The 17,435-nt window shown below is 34.0% G+C and overlaps 1 protein-coding gene across 1 annotated transcript in view; it reads right to left on the bottom strand.

Moving 5' to 3' along the window:
- Positions 1-517: 517 nt before the first annotated feature.
- TTC21B (tetratricopeptide repeat domain 21B) overlaps positions 518-17,435 on the bottom strand; it is a 34,447-nt gene continuing 17,529 nt past the window's right edge. Inside the window, exons 16-29 of the mRNA XM_035331336.1 lie at positions 17,311-17,383; positions 16,231-16,341; positions 14,686-14,824; positions 12,774-12,880; positions 10,449-10,637; positions 9,571-9,681; positions 8,462-8,543; positions 7,656-7,806; positions 6,975-7,136; positions 6,370-6,565; positions 3,919-4,143; positions 2,803-2,923; positions 1,526-1,593; positions 518-598 (exon numbers count right to left, since the gene is read on the bottom strand). Of these exons, the coding sequence (XP_035187227.1) occupies positions 521-598; positions 1,526-1,593; positions 2,803-2,923; positions 3,919-4,143; positions 6,370-6,565; positions 6,975-7,136; positions 7,656-7,806; positions 8,462-8,543; positions 9,571-9,681; positions 10,449-10,637; positions 12,774-12,880; positions 14,686-14,824; positions 16,231-16,341; positions 17,311-17,383 (1,813 nt within the window). The 3' untranslated portion in view covers positions 518-520. The remainder of the gene's footprint in view (positions 599-1,525; positions 1,594-2,802; positions 2,924-3,918; positions 4,144-6,369; positions 6,566-6,974; positions 7,137-7,655; positions 7,807-8,461; positions 8,544-9,570; positions 9,682-10,448; positions 10,638-12,773; positions 12,881-14,685; positions 14,825-16,230; positions 16,342-17,310; positions 17,384-17,435) is intronic.

Below are 17,435 nucleotides of genomic sequence, written 5' to 3'. Positions count from 1 at the left end.
TATATCCTATGTACCATTTCTCTGAAAAGAAATGGCCATACACCCTTTTGTTACATAGAAGTGTTATATTATTATGTTTACTACTTTTCTTTAAAACACACAACATTATAGATTACAGCGTGGAATGCACATTCACTTTTGAGAAGTAGATGGGAAATGTACCTCCAGGAAGTAGATCACTAGCCTCCAAGTTGTGGAGTTGTTATCCAAAATACACTTCAGCAGTATTTTAGGGAGATATTTGTGGCCCTTACCTTTTTTATTTTATTTTCAGATGATACTTTATATACCATACACATAAGCAGTATTCTCTGCTGAGTAATTACAGTTCCTTCCAGGGCTGCAGATTTTTCTTGGAAATAAGTCAGACTTCTAATGCAATGTAACTGTATTCCATATTCACAAAAACTGAATTCCATATTTACAATTCAATTGTGCTGATATGGTCACCGTCATTGCAATAATTTCCAAAGTCAGATTAAACAAACAAGTTGATGAGCTTCAAATTTGTTTTTTAAAGTCATGTTCTTAACGATGATCGGGCCTTGTCAAGTATTTCCTTTCTGATCTTCGGATAGTTTGGATGTGCTTCAAGCACCTGTCAAAAGACAAAAAAAAACACAACATAAGAGTTGTCTGAAAGGAAAGAACACTGGGGTGGTTATCCCCCTCATCACTGAGCTTACACATTCTAAAACTGTCAATAACATGAGAAGTTTCATGTAAGAATGCATAAATGTCTGTAGCTAGAGACTACCACACAAAGAGGTCAAGAACAACTTTACCAAAGAGACACTGCTTCCCTTTCACACTGCCCTGTGACCTTAATGGGAAAAATGCAAGGGTCAAGGGCTAAAGCCTCTAGGTGGTATGGAATGTGTGCATTAAGAACAGCAGCCTCCAGAGACATTTCCAAGGTTGCAAGAATACTTTCTCCACAGTGATAAACTGATTTTGTTTTCACTCCCTCAAGCTCTTTCTTACTATACCCTAACCACTTCATCTTCTTGCCCTCCAATTCCCTCCTCTCCCTTATCCTTCCATTTAATTTATAATTTCTAGTTCTCTTCATTTCTCCTCCAAACAGAAAATGTATTTTCATTATTAATGCTAAGTTACATCAATGTTCACTCTGGTTCTAAAATTATAGCCCTTTCTTATTTTGCATCTAGTGTATGTGTTTGGACTACACAAAGTAATTTACTTTCTAACAATGTCTTCCACTATTAACATTTTATTATTACCTTCAGCTACAATTCCATATGAACTTACAAGTAGCAACCACAGAACCAAAAGAAGCCACTGCCACTTCAATATGCTTTCACTATCTCCACTAGCCAACCACTATCTCTCATTTACCTGATGTCCAGTGAGCTCTGGATAAAGCAGATTGGTTATGTAGAGGATACTTAAAGTATGTCTTTTTCTGATGATATTAAGCTATTTTAGAAATGTTAAAGTAAACAAATAAGGATCATTATGTAAAACAAATTTGCTACAGCAGAGTATTAAGCACAAATTCTACCTTATGACAAATAGTGATTGCATCAACGTATCTCTTGCCTTTCAGGTAATTGAAAGCCAGCTTATAGCCTGTAAGTGTAAGGGGAAAGAAGGTGACAATTTCAGTTTCCATATTAAATTAGTAAAAATATCACATTAAAACTTATTTTTTATCACCATATGTTTCTGTAGTTTGTATATTTGTTCTCAAATATTCTCTCATGTAAGCCTGTAAATAAAGATTACTACTGAAAGTCATTTTAAACAGTAGAGGAATTTCTTTTACACACTGATAAATAGCTCAGTTGGAATCAAAAGGAGACATTTTGGAGAGCATGTTTTTTCTACAGAGTACACATAATGGCTGTCTTCCTTCAATTAACATGGTACCCTACAGGGTTTCTCAGTGTGACCTGCCATGTTCTTTATTAAGAAAATAAAGAATTCCATTATTAAAGGGCAAAAGTCATGATACCAAAAACAAACTGGGAAATTAAAATGCTATTCTGTTCCACTGTCAGCAGACCACAGATAAGTCCAGTTACATGGAATAGTTAAGTCCCATAGCAACACATTAGGCTGATACTTTCCAGTTAAAAGGTATTTTCCCAAATATAGAAAAACAAAATGAGATTTTTTAAACCTTTAAGTTTTATAAAGGGCTTCCGATATGAAATAGTCTACAAGTGTAGCAGTCTAGCTTAGACTTCAATTAACTAGAAGTTGAGTACCATCTCAAGTTTTCAGCTTATGATGAATTTTAAGGTAAGTACTTAAAGCCTTTTAAATACTATTTGAACTCTTAATTCATGTATATGTAACCTGTAAAAAAGCCTTTTAAATACTATTTGAACTCTTAATTCATGTATATGTAACCTGTAAAAAAAAATAGTAATTAACAAGTCAAAGATCTACCACCCTCAGATAACAGAACAGGTATAAGGGTTATCTACTACAGCTAGTACATACTGCATTACTATGAAAACTATGAAAATGTATTATCCAAAATGAATATTGTACTCACAGACAAATATGAGTTTCCTAAGTTTCAGGCCAAATCTCATACTAAAATCAGTAAGATTAAATTTCTTAGTTATCATAAAACTTTTATCTCTTGCCATAGGGGCTTTCCTAAAGACTTAAGTAGACAATTAAATAGCTGCAGTAATAGCTGGAGTTTTTATGTGAAGAAAACCAGTAATTCTTTGTACAGAAAGAAATACAGTCTTTCAGGTAATGGTAGCATTTTCATTCTTACTGTATTGCCTGAAATGATACATATACATTACATAAACATGCCTATTGTTGGATTTGTTTGGTTTCCATATCTCCAGGCCATCTCATAATTTATTGCTGCATCTTTATATGCTTGTTCCTTTTCCATTATGTATCCCATGTATTCATAAGCCTTGCAACAGGACTGCAAAATATAAATATTCAAGATTTTATTTAGGTTACACCTTTAAGCAATTACACCTTAATTGCTTAAATGCTTCAAATTAGTACAACTGGAAAGCTTAAGTGATACTTCTACTACCTTTGATGACAAGATAGTCCTGATTTAAAGTATCTGCAATACAAATCAGTTATATGGAATTTTGCAGAGTGACATCCTGAATTAATCCGAGACTAGTATAGATATTGGAGGACAATGCAACTGCTCCTTCAAAAAATATTTAGTGCCTCCAGGAACCCCATAGTTACATTTCAGTTACTAAGTTAGTAAAAGTACTAAGCACAAGAAAACATGAGCAAAGCTATTGTTACACATACATATACATCAATTTAATTCCATATTTTTTTTTTTTTTACTATGAAATTTAAACTAATTCATACAGAATACTGTGTTTAACATATAATGCAGAAAAAAGTTATGAAAATAAACAAAACTACTATAGGACTGTATTGTAAAGAGCTTATATTGTCATGTTGCCCATAGCTTAAATATTTCATGAGAATAAATATAGCTTTTATGAAGATAGATACCTCATTTACAGAGGCAGAGCAAAGAAATATTCTTATATAAAAGTATATTCTTTGTTTAACTTCACTCTTTTCTCGTTAGGCTTCCAAAGCAATGAAAAGATTTAAAATCAGAGCATACTGATTTTAAAATCAGAGCAAACAGCGTAGTCATGTCTGGAGCTCTTTTTTCTAAACCAAATCTGCACAGTATAAATGGTATCCCAAGTGTGTAGTATAATATCTACAGGAAGCTAGACTACTGGATGTGCCGCAGGTAAAGGAAAATGAAACAGATGGAACAGCTTGATCAGGAAAAAGACAAAGATGATGAAAACAAGAAGAGCTAAGATCTGTTCCTGCATCATACCTGTTCTATGTTTCAAAAGAACATTCAAAAGAACAAAAAAACAGTTACATGAATTAAAATATTTCTAATGTGCAGTCTCTTACCCTGTTATGACGAAGGCATCGTTTTAGTAATTCACCTGCCATATCATATTTTGAAGACTGAATATATATATCTGCAAGCAGAAGCCAACTCTTTTCAAACTCCTCTGCATCAATGGGATTCCAGTTCATTTTTGCAATCCGTTTTAACTGATTTCTGGCTCGTGGAGTCTGTTTCAAGATCATGTAGGCTGTGGCCATTCCCAGAAGTGCTGGTATATGATCTTTCTGCAGAAAAAGGCCGAGTGACTACTTAAATGATTTTTGATTTTGCTTTCAAGAAAATAAAAATCTAAGTGTTTATACCTTTCTGATACAGTACCAGAAAGTTAAAATAAAAGTTAAATTGCAGGAACTAAAGATCTTAAAAAGATCCAATCTTAAAAAGATGTTTTCCATTTAGTGCAATGGTTATTCTTATAATACTAATCACAATAATAAGCACTAGGTTAAATATTTAAGAAGTTGAATACAAGTCTGGCTGGGGTCACGACAAACTTCTCCAGGCTCACAAAGTATTGAAAGCATTCACATATACTTCATCTCAACAAGAAACACTCTGATACAACTAACTTTTGATATACAAATAAATACTTCTGATGAAATTGAATTCACTTGAAGTGACAACACAAGTATTTTCTACTTTTAGAAATTTGTCAATGTCAGTAACAGGGACACAGATTCCTATTTCTAGGTGTACAGCTCCTAGACTTACAAGTCTAAACTACCTGTATCAGAAAGCTACTCAATAAACATGGTTCTTAAAAGCCGTAATTTTGTGCAAGAGCCTCAAGCAAAAAATAAAAAGCACAACTTTTAAAATCTTGCCCTTCCTAGAATGGGTTTCATATCCTGAACACGATTCCATTAGCAGCTAGCTTGGAAGTTTCTCCCCCCCTCTTTGCATTCTTGGCTCACTACTGGGTGCCCTTGGTATTCTGCCTCTACATGTCTTTGTGGGGTTGTGCTGTAAATAGGCTTGCCATAGTGAGCTAAAAAATGCACACCCTCCCCCCCAACCCTTCTTCCAGATAATCAGCTCATCCCTACACCCCGCAACAGTCACACCTAGCATGGATCAATAACTAGTGCTTAACCTTCTAGCATGTTACAGTCTTTCAAAATGGAATTCAGTAATCACTTTTTTTCCCTGTAATAGCCAAGGCTATCCCAAGATGGAACTGGCTCAGTTCCCTTATTCTGAAGGGATTAAAACCTATTTTATATAAATCTGGAGAGAAGACTAAATCAACTGAAACATCCTTCCTGCCAGAACTGTGCCACCATGTGAGAAACCATGCATATTCACTGAACATTAAATCAACTCTGAGCAGAAATGGGAAGCCAGTAATGGAGGCAGAGTGACAATGATTCTCCGAACTGCCTTACACAGAAGAAAAAGGACCATCATACTCAGCTCAGACACAATGGGCAGAACAGTGTAGTAGTATACAGTAAATGACTAGTAGCAACTTAGGTATTTCTTGGCATTTTGATAGACTAAATGTGTCTGTACATGTTTAAATAAAAGACTGTTGAAAGGTGACAGTATTCTTTATTAATCCTAAAGTTAAGGAATACAAGTAGCTATAAAATAATGAAGACTCAGATCGTAAGAATGGATTTTATAAACAGGCGTTATCTTGCCCTAGAATCTAAATTCTGCTAAGTTGCCATGAAGTGCTTGAAGGCACTTCTATTGATTTTTTTTTTTTTGCTTAAAGAATCAAGGTGCCATATATACTTATATCACCAGACAAGCTGCTGGCCAAGACTGGTATCATGCTTTTGGCTGTGACAGTTAATTTTTTTCATAGATGCTTGTAGATGATTTGGATTTTTGATGAAAATAGTGATGACTAACACATTAACTGTTGCAGAGTAGTTGCTGCAAAAAGCAGTTATGCATGACGGGTCCTGCTTTCCTGGAAATAGATGAACATCTGCCTACTGACAAAGTAGCAAATGAATTTTCTTTTGCTTTGCTTGCATGCACAGCTTCTGCTTTACCTAGTGAACTGTCTTTATTTCGACCCATGAGTTCCCACACTTCTACCTTATTAATTCTCTCCCCCATCCCACTGTGGGGGGAATGAGTAAGTGGCTGTGTAGCGCTAAGCTGCCTGCCATGCTTAAACTACACCAACTGGAAATTAAAAAACAAACCAAAGAACTCAAACCATTCACATTTTAGCAACTAGCATTATTAGCATATAGCAACTAGCATTATTAGCATAATAATGAGCTGTAAGTTTGCAATCCATTGCAGAAGTTCTTAGATGTTATTTCAGCATATTGTTTTTTGCGTATTGCTTTCTTTTAAAATATTCTTTCATAGGAAAGAAATCTTAAAATAGTAATAGTAAGACATCACTTTCTGAATGCAAACTATGTGAATAATTAACCATAGTAAGTGTAAGGGAGATGAAGAAGGAAACAAGAGAGGTTACTAACCTCAGCCACTACTATTTCAGTAAAAGTGTTCAGTGCTCGTTCAACATTTGATTTTTGTTTGGTTGCCATGAGACAATAATTTTCCATGATTCGCAGCTGAATGTGACCCTGACTGGTCTGAGGCTTCAGTTCCTTCAGAAGATTTTCTGCTGTTCTTACAGCCAACTGCACAGACTCCTGCTTCTCTGTTGAATTGCTATTATCAGAAAGAAAGCATTTGTGAAAATAAAGAAATGTTTACTTTCATATCTAAAACTACATTTTTGTACACCAAATAAATTGAGTTAGTACAGATTGCATGCTGAAGGAATGCCTTTGTTATACAAGCATTCTACATTGATTCTCTTCTGTAACAATGGCTGTTCCAACCTGTCTACAACCTGCCTTTAATCCTACAAGTGGCTGAGGTTCCAGATAAAATCCTTTGTTTTCTGTCTGACAATGATTTATTTCACAGTTCAGAGTAGCCCCACACAATCTAATAGGTATTCAAAATATTAGATGAGTTCAGAAATTCTAGCAATTTAGACAATTAAGACATCATTGAGAGGCAGGGTGAATGGGCTGACAGAAGAATCCAAGCAACATATACTTCATTCACTTACCTTATGTCAGCATCTAGATTTTCAAAGACTTCACCACCTACAGTTTCATTGTCTGGGTTCAAACAAATTTCAATCATGTTATAGACAGCATTCTGTCCCCAGTCATTGTCCTTTCGAGCTTTATTAAAGTGCCGGAGTGCATCATTTGGTTCACCTGTATACCTAGACAGAGAATTACAATACTGTAATCTAGGCAAGTAACATTTGCTGCCCCAAGTCCCACCCAAAACCCAAGAATTTAGAAGACAGATACATACTTACATGCATTGATAATAAAAGTTTTGAAAAGCAAGCATACTATTGAGAGATGCTTGTTTTTGCAAACTAAAAAACAGTGTAAGAAATTCTAAAATTTGAAAAGCAGCAGTATTCTATCATTGAACCAGAAAGAACATCCCTTTAAATGAGCAGGAAATATGAAAGATGCATGCAAGATAAAATAACTTTGCTTTCAAGAGAAGTTCATTGGAAAGTATTTCAGAAGAGACAAGGAAGCCTTTCCTAAAATCCTGCTAACAAAAGAGATTAAGTGAAGTACTGCTATGGTATTTATCACACTATAATTAGCACCTCTGACAGATAACGAGCACCTCTGAATGATAACAGATTACAGGAAAGTTAATTTAAATATGTAGTAGTACACCATCAAATCGTCCTTATTTTAATTATAAGCACAAGTACCAAAGATAGAGTCCTTTGCAGTAGTGAAAGCCTGGTTCAAGCTTTGTTCTGGAAGAATGTTTTTCAGCCATTAAAAGAAATCTTGGGACTTCTTCTAGCTTCCCAGCTCTTCTTAACAGATCAATTAATCGTGAGAGGGTTGCATAGTTATCTAAATATAAAAATAAATCAGGACATCATTTTAACTATTTGTTGTAGGAAGAGATTTAGAAGTGAAGAGACTGCCTTGTTCTCCGTACAAAAATGATAGTGCAATACATAAGGCATATTACATAACCACAGATACAAGAAAAAAGGTATCAAGTGATACTTGCAACACTTCTAGAAAAACCGCATAAAGAAGAGTGTAATTGTACTTCACTTTCAAGAACACTCAAAAACATTTGCTGTACTCCTAACTTCTTTCAAAGTCCATTACAAAGCTTTATACTCATTATATTATTTTAATATATTTTAATAGCTCTATCTCTGGTCATAGTTTGCAAACCACTGAAAACTAGAACATTTCTACTAACCTAGAAATAAAATCCTAGGCATGTGTATTTTAAAATATCAATCGCACAAACAAAGTACTTTACAGTTCCAAGTAAATAACACTAGGTGTATTTAGCTGGATGTAAACAATCGCACTGCAGCAATGTAAGTTAATAGAAGAACGCAGTGGTAGTTTTTGTTTTTAATATCCATTACATTTTAAATAGCATATTTATTTTTAAACATACAGGTATTTTTTTTTTCAGATTTGTGCCACTATCTCATTAGAACTGTGTGTCAAATAATTAAAAATATCAATACTGAATATTCACCTGGCTTGCGTTCTAGGAGCTGCTGGAAATGAAAGACAGCTTGTTCATAGTCTTGCTTCCTGAACATGAGGTCAGCCATCATCTATAGTATTGACAAATTTAGAGAAAACAAAACAGAACAGACTGTTTTATAATGGGAGCTGAAACTATGAAGTGCTGCAGGAATTTCACAAGAAGTACAGCGCTGGTTCCCATCCCCACCTCTCAATCTCTGGAGAATAAACACCTTACACAGACACAGGACAATGAGCAGGTACAGACTCGCATCTCAATGTTTCACTTACGGTAGAAAGTACAAACAAAATAAAACATTTCAACATACCTCTCAAAAATGTTTTGCTTTCACTCACATACTTTCATTCTTATTTTTATTTCCCAGAAATTCGTATTAAGCACATAGAAAAGCAAACAACTTACAAGTTAAGGAAAAAGATCATAGTGCACTTCAGCAGAGGAAGTAAAAAGTTCATTTCAGTTTCTTTCTGCTGAGCAGTAGCTAATAAAAAGTAAATTGAACAAAATGTATTCAGAGTGCTATTACCCACATTCTTGAGCCATACGAGAATAAATTCCAGATGTTACCTGCTGTGAGAATAAGTTATTCCCATTCAAAAATCATTTTGCTCCTTATGTGTTAAAGGGAAAGCTGCTCTGTCTATTAAGATGTCTTATAAGCCAAAAGAATACAGACCATGTATAGAGAATCCATTACAGTGATTAAAAAAGGTTCGATAGGAATGCTATTAACCAGGATTGAAAAAAGACAAAAACAACTTAAGTTCACAGTTCTTACCTTCTGGCAGTTTTTTTTAGATGCTTGCTTTAATATTAAATTCAACTTCTTCCCTGACTAATAGATCATGAATTAAGCCACATTAATTCTCCACTGGTACTATTAAGCATGCATTTCGCATTGAGATAAAGTGATAAGATTGATAGAAACTTAATATTGAATCAGTATCCAGCACAAACAGAAAAAACATTTTGTTGCAATAGATTTTTTTGATGTTTTTGAAATTTGATGCTGTAGGCATTTTATGAATCCATTGCATTGTGGACACAAAAACCTCAAAAAACTTCGATACATAATTAGTATAATGGTACATTACCATCGTTGCTGCTTCATTATCTTGGTCATTCTTCAGCAACAATGCACACTGATGTTGACAGGCATCAGTATCATCTTGTGCAAGATACAAACGTGCAAGTTCCAACATTGCCTGTATATTAAAACATATAATCACATGTAATTCAAAAGATTAAAGAAAGCTGGTTCAGTTCTATGAGTATTAAACCTCAGAGAGATTTCAGAGCCTGAGGTACAATTCTCTTCCAAAGGCAGAGCCTTCTCTGCTGTTTCCTGTTGACTCTTGGTCAAATAATTAAATTAGCTTTGATTCCCTCACCTACAGAACAGATAAAACTTTTCTTCTTTGGGTGGATATTCCAGGACAGATATATCCAATTCCAGATATTGAAGACAGATGTTCAGATAGGATTACTTCAAAAATACTAAAATATTTCAGTAAGAATAATTCTCTTAGAAGTGCACATACAAGTAACTACACTGTCATTGACAGAAGCAAATATCAGTAACATTCACTGATTACTGTTGGAATATTAACAAATTCCAGCAGAAACAGTTTTCTTCATTTCATTTCCATTATTACTCTGCAACACATTACAGATTCTCACATACACCTTCTTGTGCACAATGATAGACTCACCACATAGACTAATACAGACCACTACACGATTTGGGATTTTATGTAAATAGACAAACTGGAAGTACGTGCAACTATTTTATCCTATGTGATTAAGAGGAAAGGGAGAAAGTTCAAAGCAGAGAACACAAATATGTACACAGAGCTTTGAGGGTTTCATTATAAACCAAAAACAATTGCAAATATAATTCTGCACTGTGGTTAATATGAAAATGCATAGCTAGATATGAAAACAATGCAAAATTGTCAGAGGGAAAACTGACCTTTTTATCAGTTTCACAGTGAACAAGTGCTTCTTTGTAAAATTTAATTGCTTTTTCATAGTTTCGCTGGGCTGTACAGTGCTTTGCAATCTCAGCACAAATTTCAGCTGCTAACTGTTTCTGTGCAGGAACCACATCTGGTTGTTCTATCTGAGCACGTTTAAGTATTCTGGCTTGCAATTCCCGAGCCTAGTGTGGGGAAAAGAATAAGAAATGACCAGTCAACATTTTTCAAATGAATCAATATTATAAGCTATTTTAAAATGTAATTATATTTTTAAATGCATGCACATGCACACAACTCGCTCAGATGCCTTGCCTCCCCAAAATTCATATTAAAAACATGCTGCAAAGCAACCTAGTGGTAAGATTAGTAAGTGGTTTAGATCAGTGTACAGCTGAGTATTTTAGAAGAAATATATTGGGATTCCATCTTGTTGACGATGTTAAACGTTAGGGCAGTAATTTTAAGTTAATTTAATACTACCCTAAAGAATATTTATGTCAAATACACTGATCTGAATTAAGATGAAACATTTTGATTGGTCTAAATTTTCCCCATATCTGTGCATTGTGTTATTTATAATTAACTTCTTCCCCTGTTTAAATGGTTATGTTCCAATTTATAATTGCTAATGAAGCTGTAACCACAAAAATGATGTAGGCCACCATTGAACAAAGCTGCATTATTAACCATAAAAGCAATGCTTTTGCACACAAGCATCATAGCTTTGTTTAGAACAACTTCTCTATCTCCATGTTATCCTGTTAACAACTTCGTCTCCAAGCTGCCTTGTGATATGAGAAGAATTCAATCCACGTTTCATGTCTTTCTAAAATTAAGCTTCTGATAATGCACACAAACAAAACTTCAAAAGCCCAAATTCAGAAAGTCTACATACTTAACTCATTAAGTACAGAAGACTCAGCAAAAATGGAAGCAGACTTCATATTTTATTTTCTGAGCTTCTTCATTTAGAATGAAGAAGAAAATTGGAGGAGAAACAAGGAGACAGAGCTCTCTTAATAGATGTCACAAAATAACAAGAGGACAGAAAAGGAAATAGCTTTGCCCAATGGTGATTATACTTGATCAATTTTCTTTGATTTTAACCTTAAGTCCCACCAGTTACCACTAAAGAGGCTCCCTCTTTCTGCTCAAGTTTTATACCTATCTTAATATTTAAACCAAGTCTCAGAAGAGCTGCTTCACTCATTTAAAAGTTGATAAACTGGAGAGAAGTTACTGCACTGCTTCTTCCCCTTACCATTTAGCCCAACAAGGAAGGGGATCTAAACACAGTAGAATTCACAAGGAATTCCTAACATGATTCTGAAAATGCAAGGGAAGAAAGCTTTTTAACAGGCAATAATAAGACTAAGCAGTTCTACTGAAACTATCAGAATACAAGTGTTTTCATGTAAATGAATGTGGCAGTCAGTACAGAGGATATTTTTGAGGGCAGTAACAAAAACAGCAGCTCCAAGTGCCATATGGTAAAGAAGCCTCAAATAAGTAAACAAAAGAGCAAGAGTTAGATTACTTTGGGGGAAGTTTTACAGAAGAATGAAAAAAGTGACAGCTTTGAGAAAGAGAGTGCATTATAAGGAAGAAAGTAGTAAGGGTTTAAGAACAGATTAAATAGCAGTACCAGTATGATTTTACTGCTTATGTATAATTATCTAATCAGTCTATATAATTCACTTTCCTTGCTTTTCAAAAGATACTACCAAGGCATCCTGTTTCTGTACCAAATTGGAGGTGTAATGGAAGAGAAGAACGTAGAGATTCAACCTCTTCAAGATTTGTGAGAATACATCAGCATGAATTAAGTCATCTCTAGCTTCCACCTTTGCTCTTTCAAGCCTCATTGAGGGGCAATACTCAACTCTAGAACTACCAGAGTTTATCAATCATTGCTATTAAAAACAAAAAGGTTACAAGAAAGTGACATGTAGCCATTGAAAACTATCCTAGTTTGTTCCATGAATGGTTTTGTTGCTAAGGATAGGTCACCTATCTGCCCTTAGTTTGTTTTCACACACTCTGAAACTCTATGTTCCACACACAAATGAATATATAGTACGAATGCAGGCTTCCAGTAGTACCCAGAAGCCTGATCCAAAATTCAGATGGTACTGCTCACAAAAACCATAGACTTTCTAATCACTTTTGCTCTTTGTTTCACACCAGTCACTGGCAGTTTATCACTACCATGTATCCATTTTCTCATTCACAAAAATGTGGTTAGAAACCAGGTTAAAAGTGAAACAACAGATAAAAATGAAGATATTGCAAGCTTTCATGGGTTTTTCTCACTTTACCCGTTGTAATGAAGCTATTGTTTCATCAGTCTTCTCCATTTTGCTGTAAATTTTTGCCAGAAGGACCTGGTAACGTCCGTCTTCCATCATAGAAGACAATTCATTAACTGTAAGAATTGTATTAAACAAACATGATTCTTTCAAGAATTGATTCTGTGAAAGTCAAAGTTCTCTACATATTCCCGGCAAGAGCTTAAGTCAAAACTTCACAGCTTGACTTTTAGGTATTTATGACTGTTATTTGACTGTGTGCAGAGTTAGGTTGCAATAGGAGTAAACATCAAAGCCTATTCTGTTTGTAGATTGTAAGGCCAAGATGCTTAAAGATGTAAGAAGAATACAAAACACATAGCTGTTTAGTCTTTGCATTTTCAGAAATAGAAGAGTAGCTTTTAAGTGGACAACAAATACAGCCATTCTTTGTACTTCTTACATAAAACATTCTCAAAGGCAGTAAAAATATCCAAACTGATTATTGTGTCACTATACAAAAAAGCACAGGATTGTTTCATGAATTTCTAGTCAGCCCTCAAACTATCTTTCTTTTGCCAGGCTAAGAGAGATAGACATGAATACAACCAATTATTTTAACTTTTTTTTTTAAATATCTACTTTAAAAAAACTACTTTCACACAATGATTAAAAATACACACACGTAAAGTAGTATTACAATAAGACTAGCTCTCCCCAGTTTAAGTTAATTTAAACCTATTGACAAATCAGCATCCTGGGCACAGTTCCATATTTAAACAAAAGCCACCAAAACCCATGTGGATTTATATTTTTTAAAAAAAAGGCAATAACAATAAGTGTATTGCTCTATCAGCAAACTGTTTAAGTCCCGTAATTGTGACAGACTTCTAAGTCAGGGACTGGAATGTAGCCAACTATATAAGATCATTCCCTCCCTAGATTTCATTTGTAAAAGAAAAATAAAATATATTTTAGCATTTCTAATCAAGGATATTAAACTATTTAATTAGTTTCATTAACTCAGCCAACAATATACACATTCTCCAGAAAAGAAAAAGCAGCATATCAAAGGCATACAGAAGTTATAGCAGCTTATGTACTTTTTGCTTCATTGTAAGATGGAAGAGAAGATTAAGATAAATGGGGCAAACTGTTTCATACTCATTTAATGTTTTCACACTAAAAGATTAAACTGTTTTGAGCATGATTAAGTTGTTCAGATCCTCAAATGCTTAAGTCAGAAATAAAACATTATTCTCAAAAAATGGTTTAAAGAATATCCTGCATATTCTGAAAGATTAGTAAAATGAAAAAAGTTACTGGCATAAGAAAAGCTTACAGAACGATAATACTAACTGTTTTTCTATCCAGGTATCCAAAAAAAGTTAACAACTATTATAATTAAGCCACTGCAAAAGAGATTCCATTAAGAAGTACTTGACAGCTCACACTAAATATCTTCATCACCTTTTAGCAAAAGAAAAAACACATGAGAATTAACTTTGTGAGTACACATTCCTGACACATAAAAGGGGATCCTAAGAGACATCTGCAAGCAGTTTTGTCTCTCTGCCCTGAAGGATACCATTTTCCACTTAAACAACCATCCCCTAAGAACAGGGATGACTCATCTATACTTGATCAATTCATATCAGAACTTCTGTTAGCAAAGAAAAGTAAGAATCTTGCCTGTATAGAGCTCTGCTATTGTAATTACTGGATTTCATTACGCATCACAAATGTTCAAAGCTTAAAAAACTTAAAAATATCTTTAAATAAATGTGAAGCTTATTTTAGGGCATATTTTTCACTTAATAGTACACTGTGCTTTACAGTTCCAAAGAACACTGATCTAGAACTTGTTTATTCCCTGCAGACACACAGGAACCCCAAATAATAGCAGTAATTTTGTTTTGCTGTAAATCAAAGATATTCATACCAGGCTCATGATCTAAAGCTTGCTGAAGTACTATTTCTGCCTTTTCATACTGCTTCAGCTTCATTAGAAGCTCAGCCAAATCATAGCAAAGGAAATTCTGTTGACCACTTCTCAAGGCAGCCTCATAGTAACTGATTGCCTAAAAGGAACAAACAAAAATCTGAGAATTATTTAAAAGACAACTCTTAAAGACAAAAACATTACTTAATTTTTTAATCACATACTGCTTAGAGCTTTCCCTACTTTCTTTGCTCCTTGACAAACCAAGTTGCTTTCTAATAAAGACTGAATTAAAAGATGTCATTTAGTTGTAGGTTTGGACTTCCTAAAGTTAAGAGAAGTAAAATAACCAGAGCCCACATTTTACTAAATATGCATTAAAACCATCTACCACATACTATCTTCATCTGGTTCCCTGCCAATTAAAGTACATTTTCATTAACTGCTGAAGTTAAATATTCCCAGTTAGACTGGAGTTAAGAGTTCTGTTTTACTGTATACAGAAGACAAAAATTTTCTCCAAGTCTACCTGAAAAACATGAAGGTAAGAAGTCGTGGGAAATTTAAAAACACCAACTAATAATAAACTAAGAGAAAGGAGTCTTCTATGCATGAAAATAAAGAGAATAAAAATAGACAAATATCAATGAAAATAAATATTTAATCTAGAAAAAAGTTATCTTCTGTATCAAATTATTATTCAGTATGTTTAAAAAATAATACTTCACAGTACAACTCAAGTAGTCTTGAATTAGGACTTTGCTTTAGTTAGAAAAAAAACAGACTGGAATTATGTTGAAAAGTTACATTTCCAGAACAACACTGAAGTGTTTTATTATCTTTTATTGTTTCGAAATAAAAGATTTTTAAAACCACACAAGACATGTTATCCATATAGGGTTAAACATACTAAAGATAATGTAGTCCAAGCTTTAAAGGAAAACAAAGAAACTGAAGGCTATAAAACACCCATCACAGTACAGGTTTCTTTTCCCCCCAAAACAACTCTAGGAATTCATAGAATTCTAGAATCATTTAGGTTGGAAAGACTTTTAAGACCTTAGTTCAACCTTTAATCACGGTACATTAGATTATTCCACACAGATCTGAAGTATCATAGCACAACACAGGAATCATACTGAACGCATTATAATGATGACCTGAACAGACGCAAGCAAGTACTATTAACACTACAAACATAAAATGTAACAAGTTCTCCCCAAAATGGTCTTCTAGTTTTCCAACAGTAAGCCAAAGCTAGCCCAGTGTAGAAGTATTTAACCATGGTTTTGAGTGCAGGCCCAAGTCCATACCAACTACACATCACCAGAACTACAATTCATCAGGTTTATACCCACCAATATCTGTGACTTTGGCCAGATACATATTACATTGCAAACTTACTTTCAGGGTAACAAGTCTGTTTACTGCTATAAAATCAAATGGCTTCTTCTACTCAGCCTGAAAACAAAAGCTGGCAAAGCCCACATGTTGACAGTAATTGTATCAAAGCTTAATTAGTTTGATAGAATATTTACGGATTACCTTTGAATAGTTATGAGTTTTGGTTAAGGCTTTTCCAATTTTGCTTGCTAAAGCTGGATCTTTTGGATTTTTCTTCAAGGCCTGCTCATAGACTTCTATGGCTTCATCAGGCTTCAACAGTGAAAGATGAACACAGAAGTCAAGGACTGACAAGCGTGTGCAGAAGAAAATCTGATAGTACTTTTAAGAACAAATGCCCATACTACTGATTCATAAACTACAATAAGAATGGTCACTGTGTGATTGCTCGAAGTATAAAACCTATTTAAATATGCATGTCCATGTAAAAGCCGAATAAGGAAAGGATCTGACAAGAGTTTGAATTAATTTCAGACTTTCTCCTCTGAGATGTCTACTGCTGCACATGCTAATTAAGTTAATATAAAGCACAAGTGAATTTAGTATCAGAGAAGATAATCCATTTCTCCTCCACCTTGTATAGCATACAAATTTCATTTTGCTTTGTAATCTTTATTAAGAATTGTTAATTACCTACAGTTCCCTAAACTAGTCATCCAATTCACTGTGTCCTAATCCAATCTATTCTCTCAAAATATCAATTTAAATTTTTAAATTTTGTATCCTTCAAATTTTTATGTCCACATGACTACACTGCTTTTTACAAAGAGTGAATAAGACTTCCAGTTCATCAAGAAATTAGAGAATTTCACAATTATATATCAGAATTCAGTAATTTAAGGTTTTTGAATAAAAGCTTTCTATATAAAAAAATTATTTAGAAATATTTTAAGCTTCATACAATGCTAAATATCTCCAACTTTTTTTCCAAATTAACTTTAGCTCTGACTTCAGATTTCTGTTTACCTGATGGGTGACTACTCTTCAAGAAAAAAATTTCTCATTGAATTTCCACCCAAAAATTACTAGGAGAAATGCCTTTTCAATAGCTTTTAGTTTGAATTTAGAACAGTTACATTTGTGGAAATAATTTCGTTTTTTACATCCCTAAGCACTTTGCTTGCTAACTACAAATGAGTAAAAGTCAGCATGCTACATTGCCTTAACTTGCCAAAGCCAACAAATGACTCAATCACTTATTCATTTCTAGGAAATTCATACCTCTTGAATATTCATGTATGCATCACCAAGAAGAAGTAGAGTATGGGCACTTGGAAGTTTTTCTACTAGGTCTCTGGAAAGAGAAGACAGAACTTTGCTCAGTAGTTAACAAGTCAATATTTGTA

This window comes from Oxyura jamaicensis, chromosome 7 (assembly GCF_011077185.1).
Source record: "Oxyura jamaicensis isolate SHBP4307 breed ruddy duck chromosome 7, BPBGC_Ojam_1.0, whole genome shotgun sequence".
Lineage (NCBI taxonomy): Eukaryota > Metazoa > Chordata > Aves > Anseriformes > Anatidae > Oxyura > Oxyura jamaicensis.
Note: the sequence above shows the minus strand (reverse complement) of the source record. Positions and strands in the feature narration are given on the sequence as shown.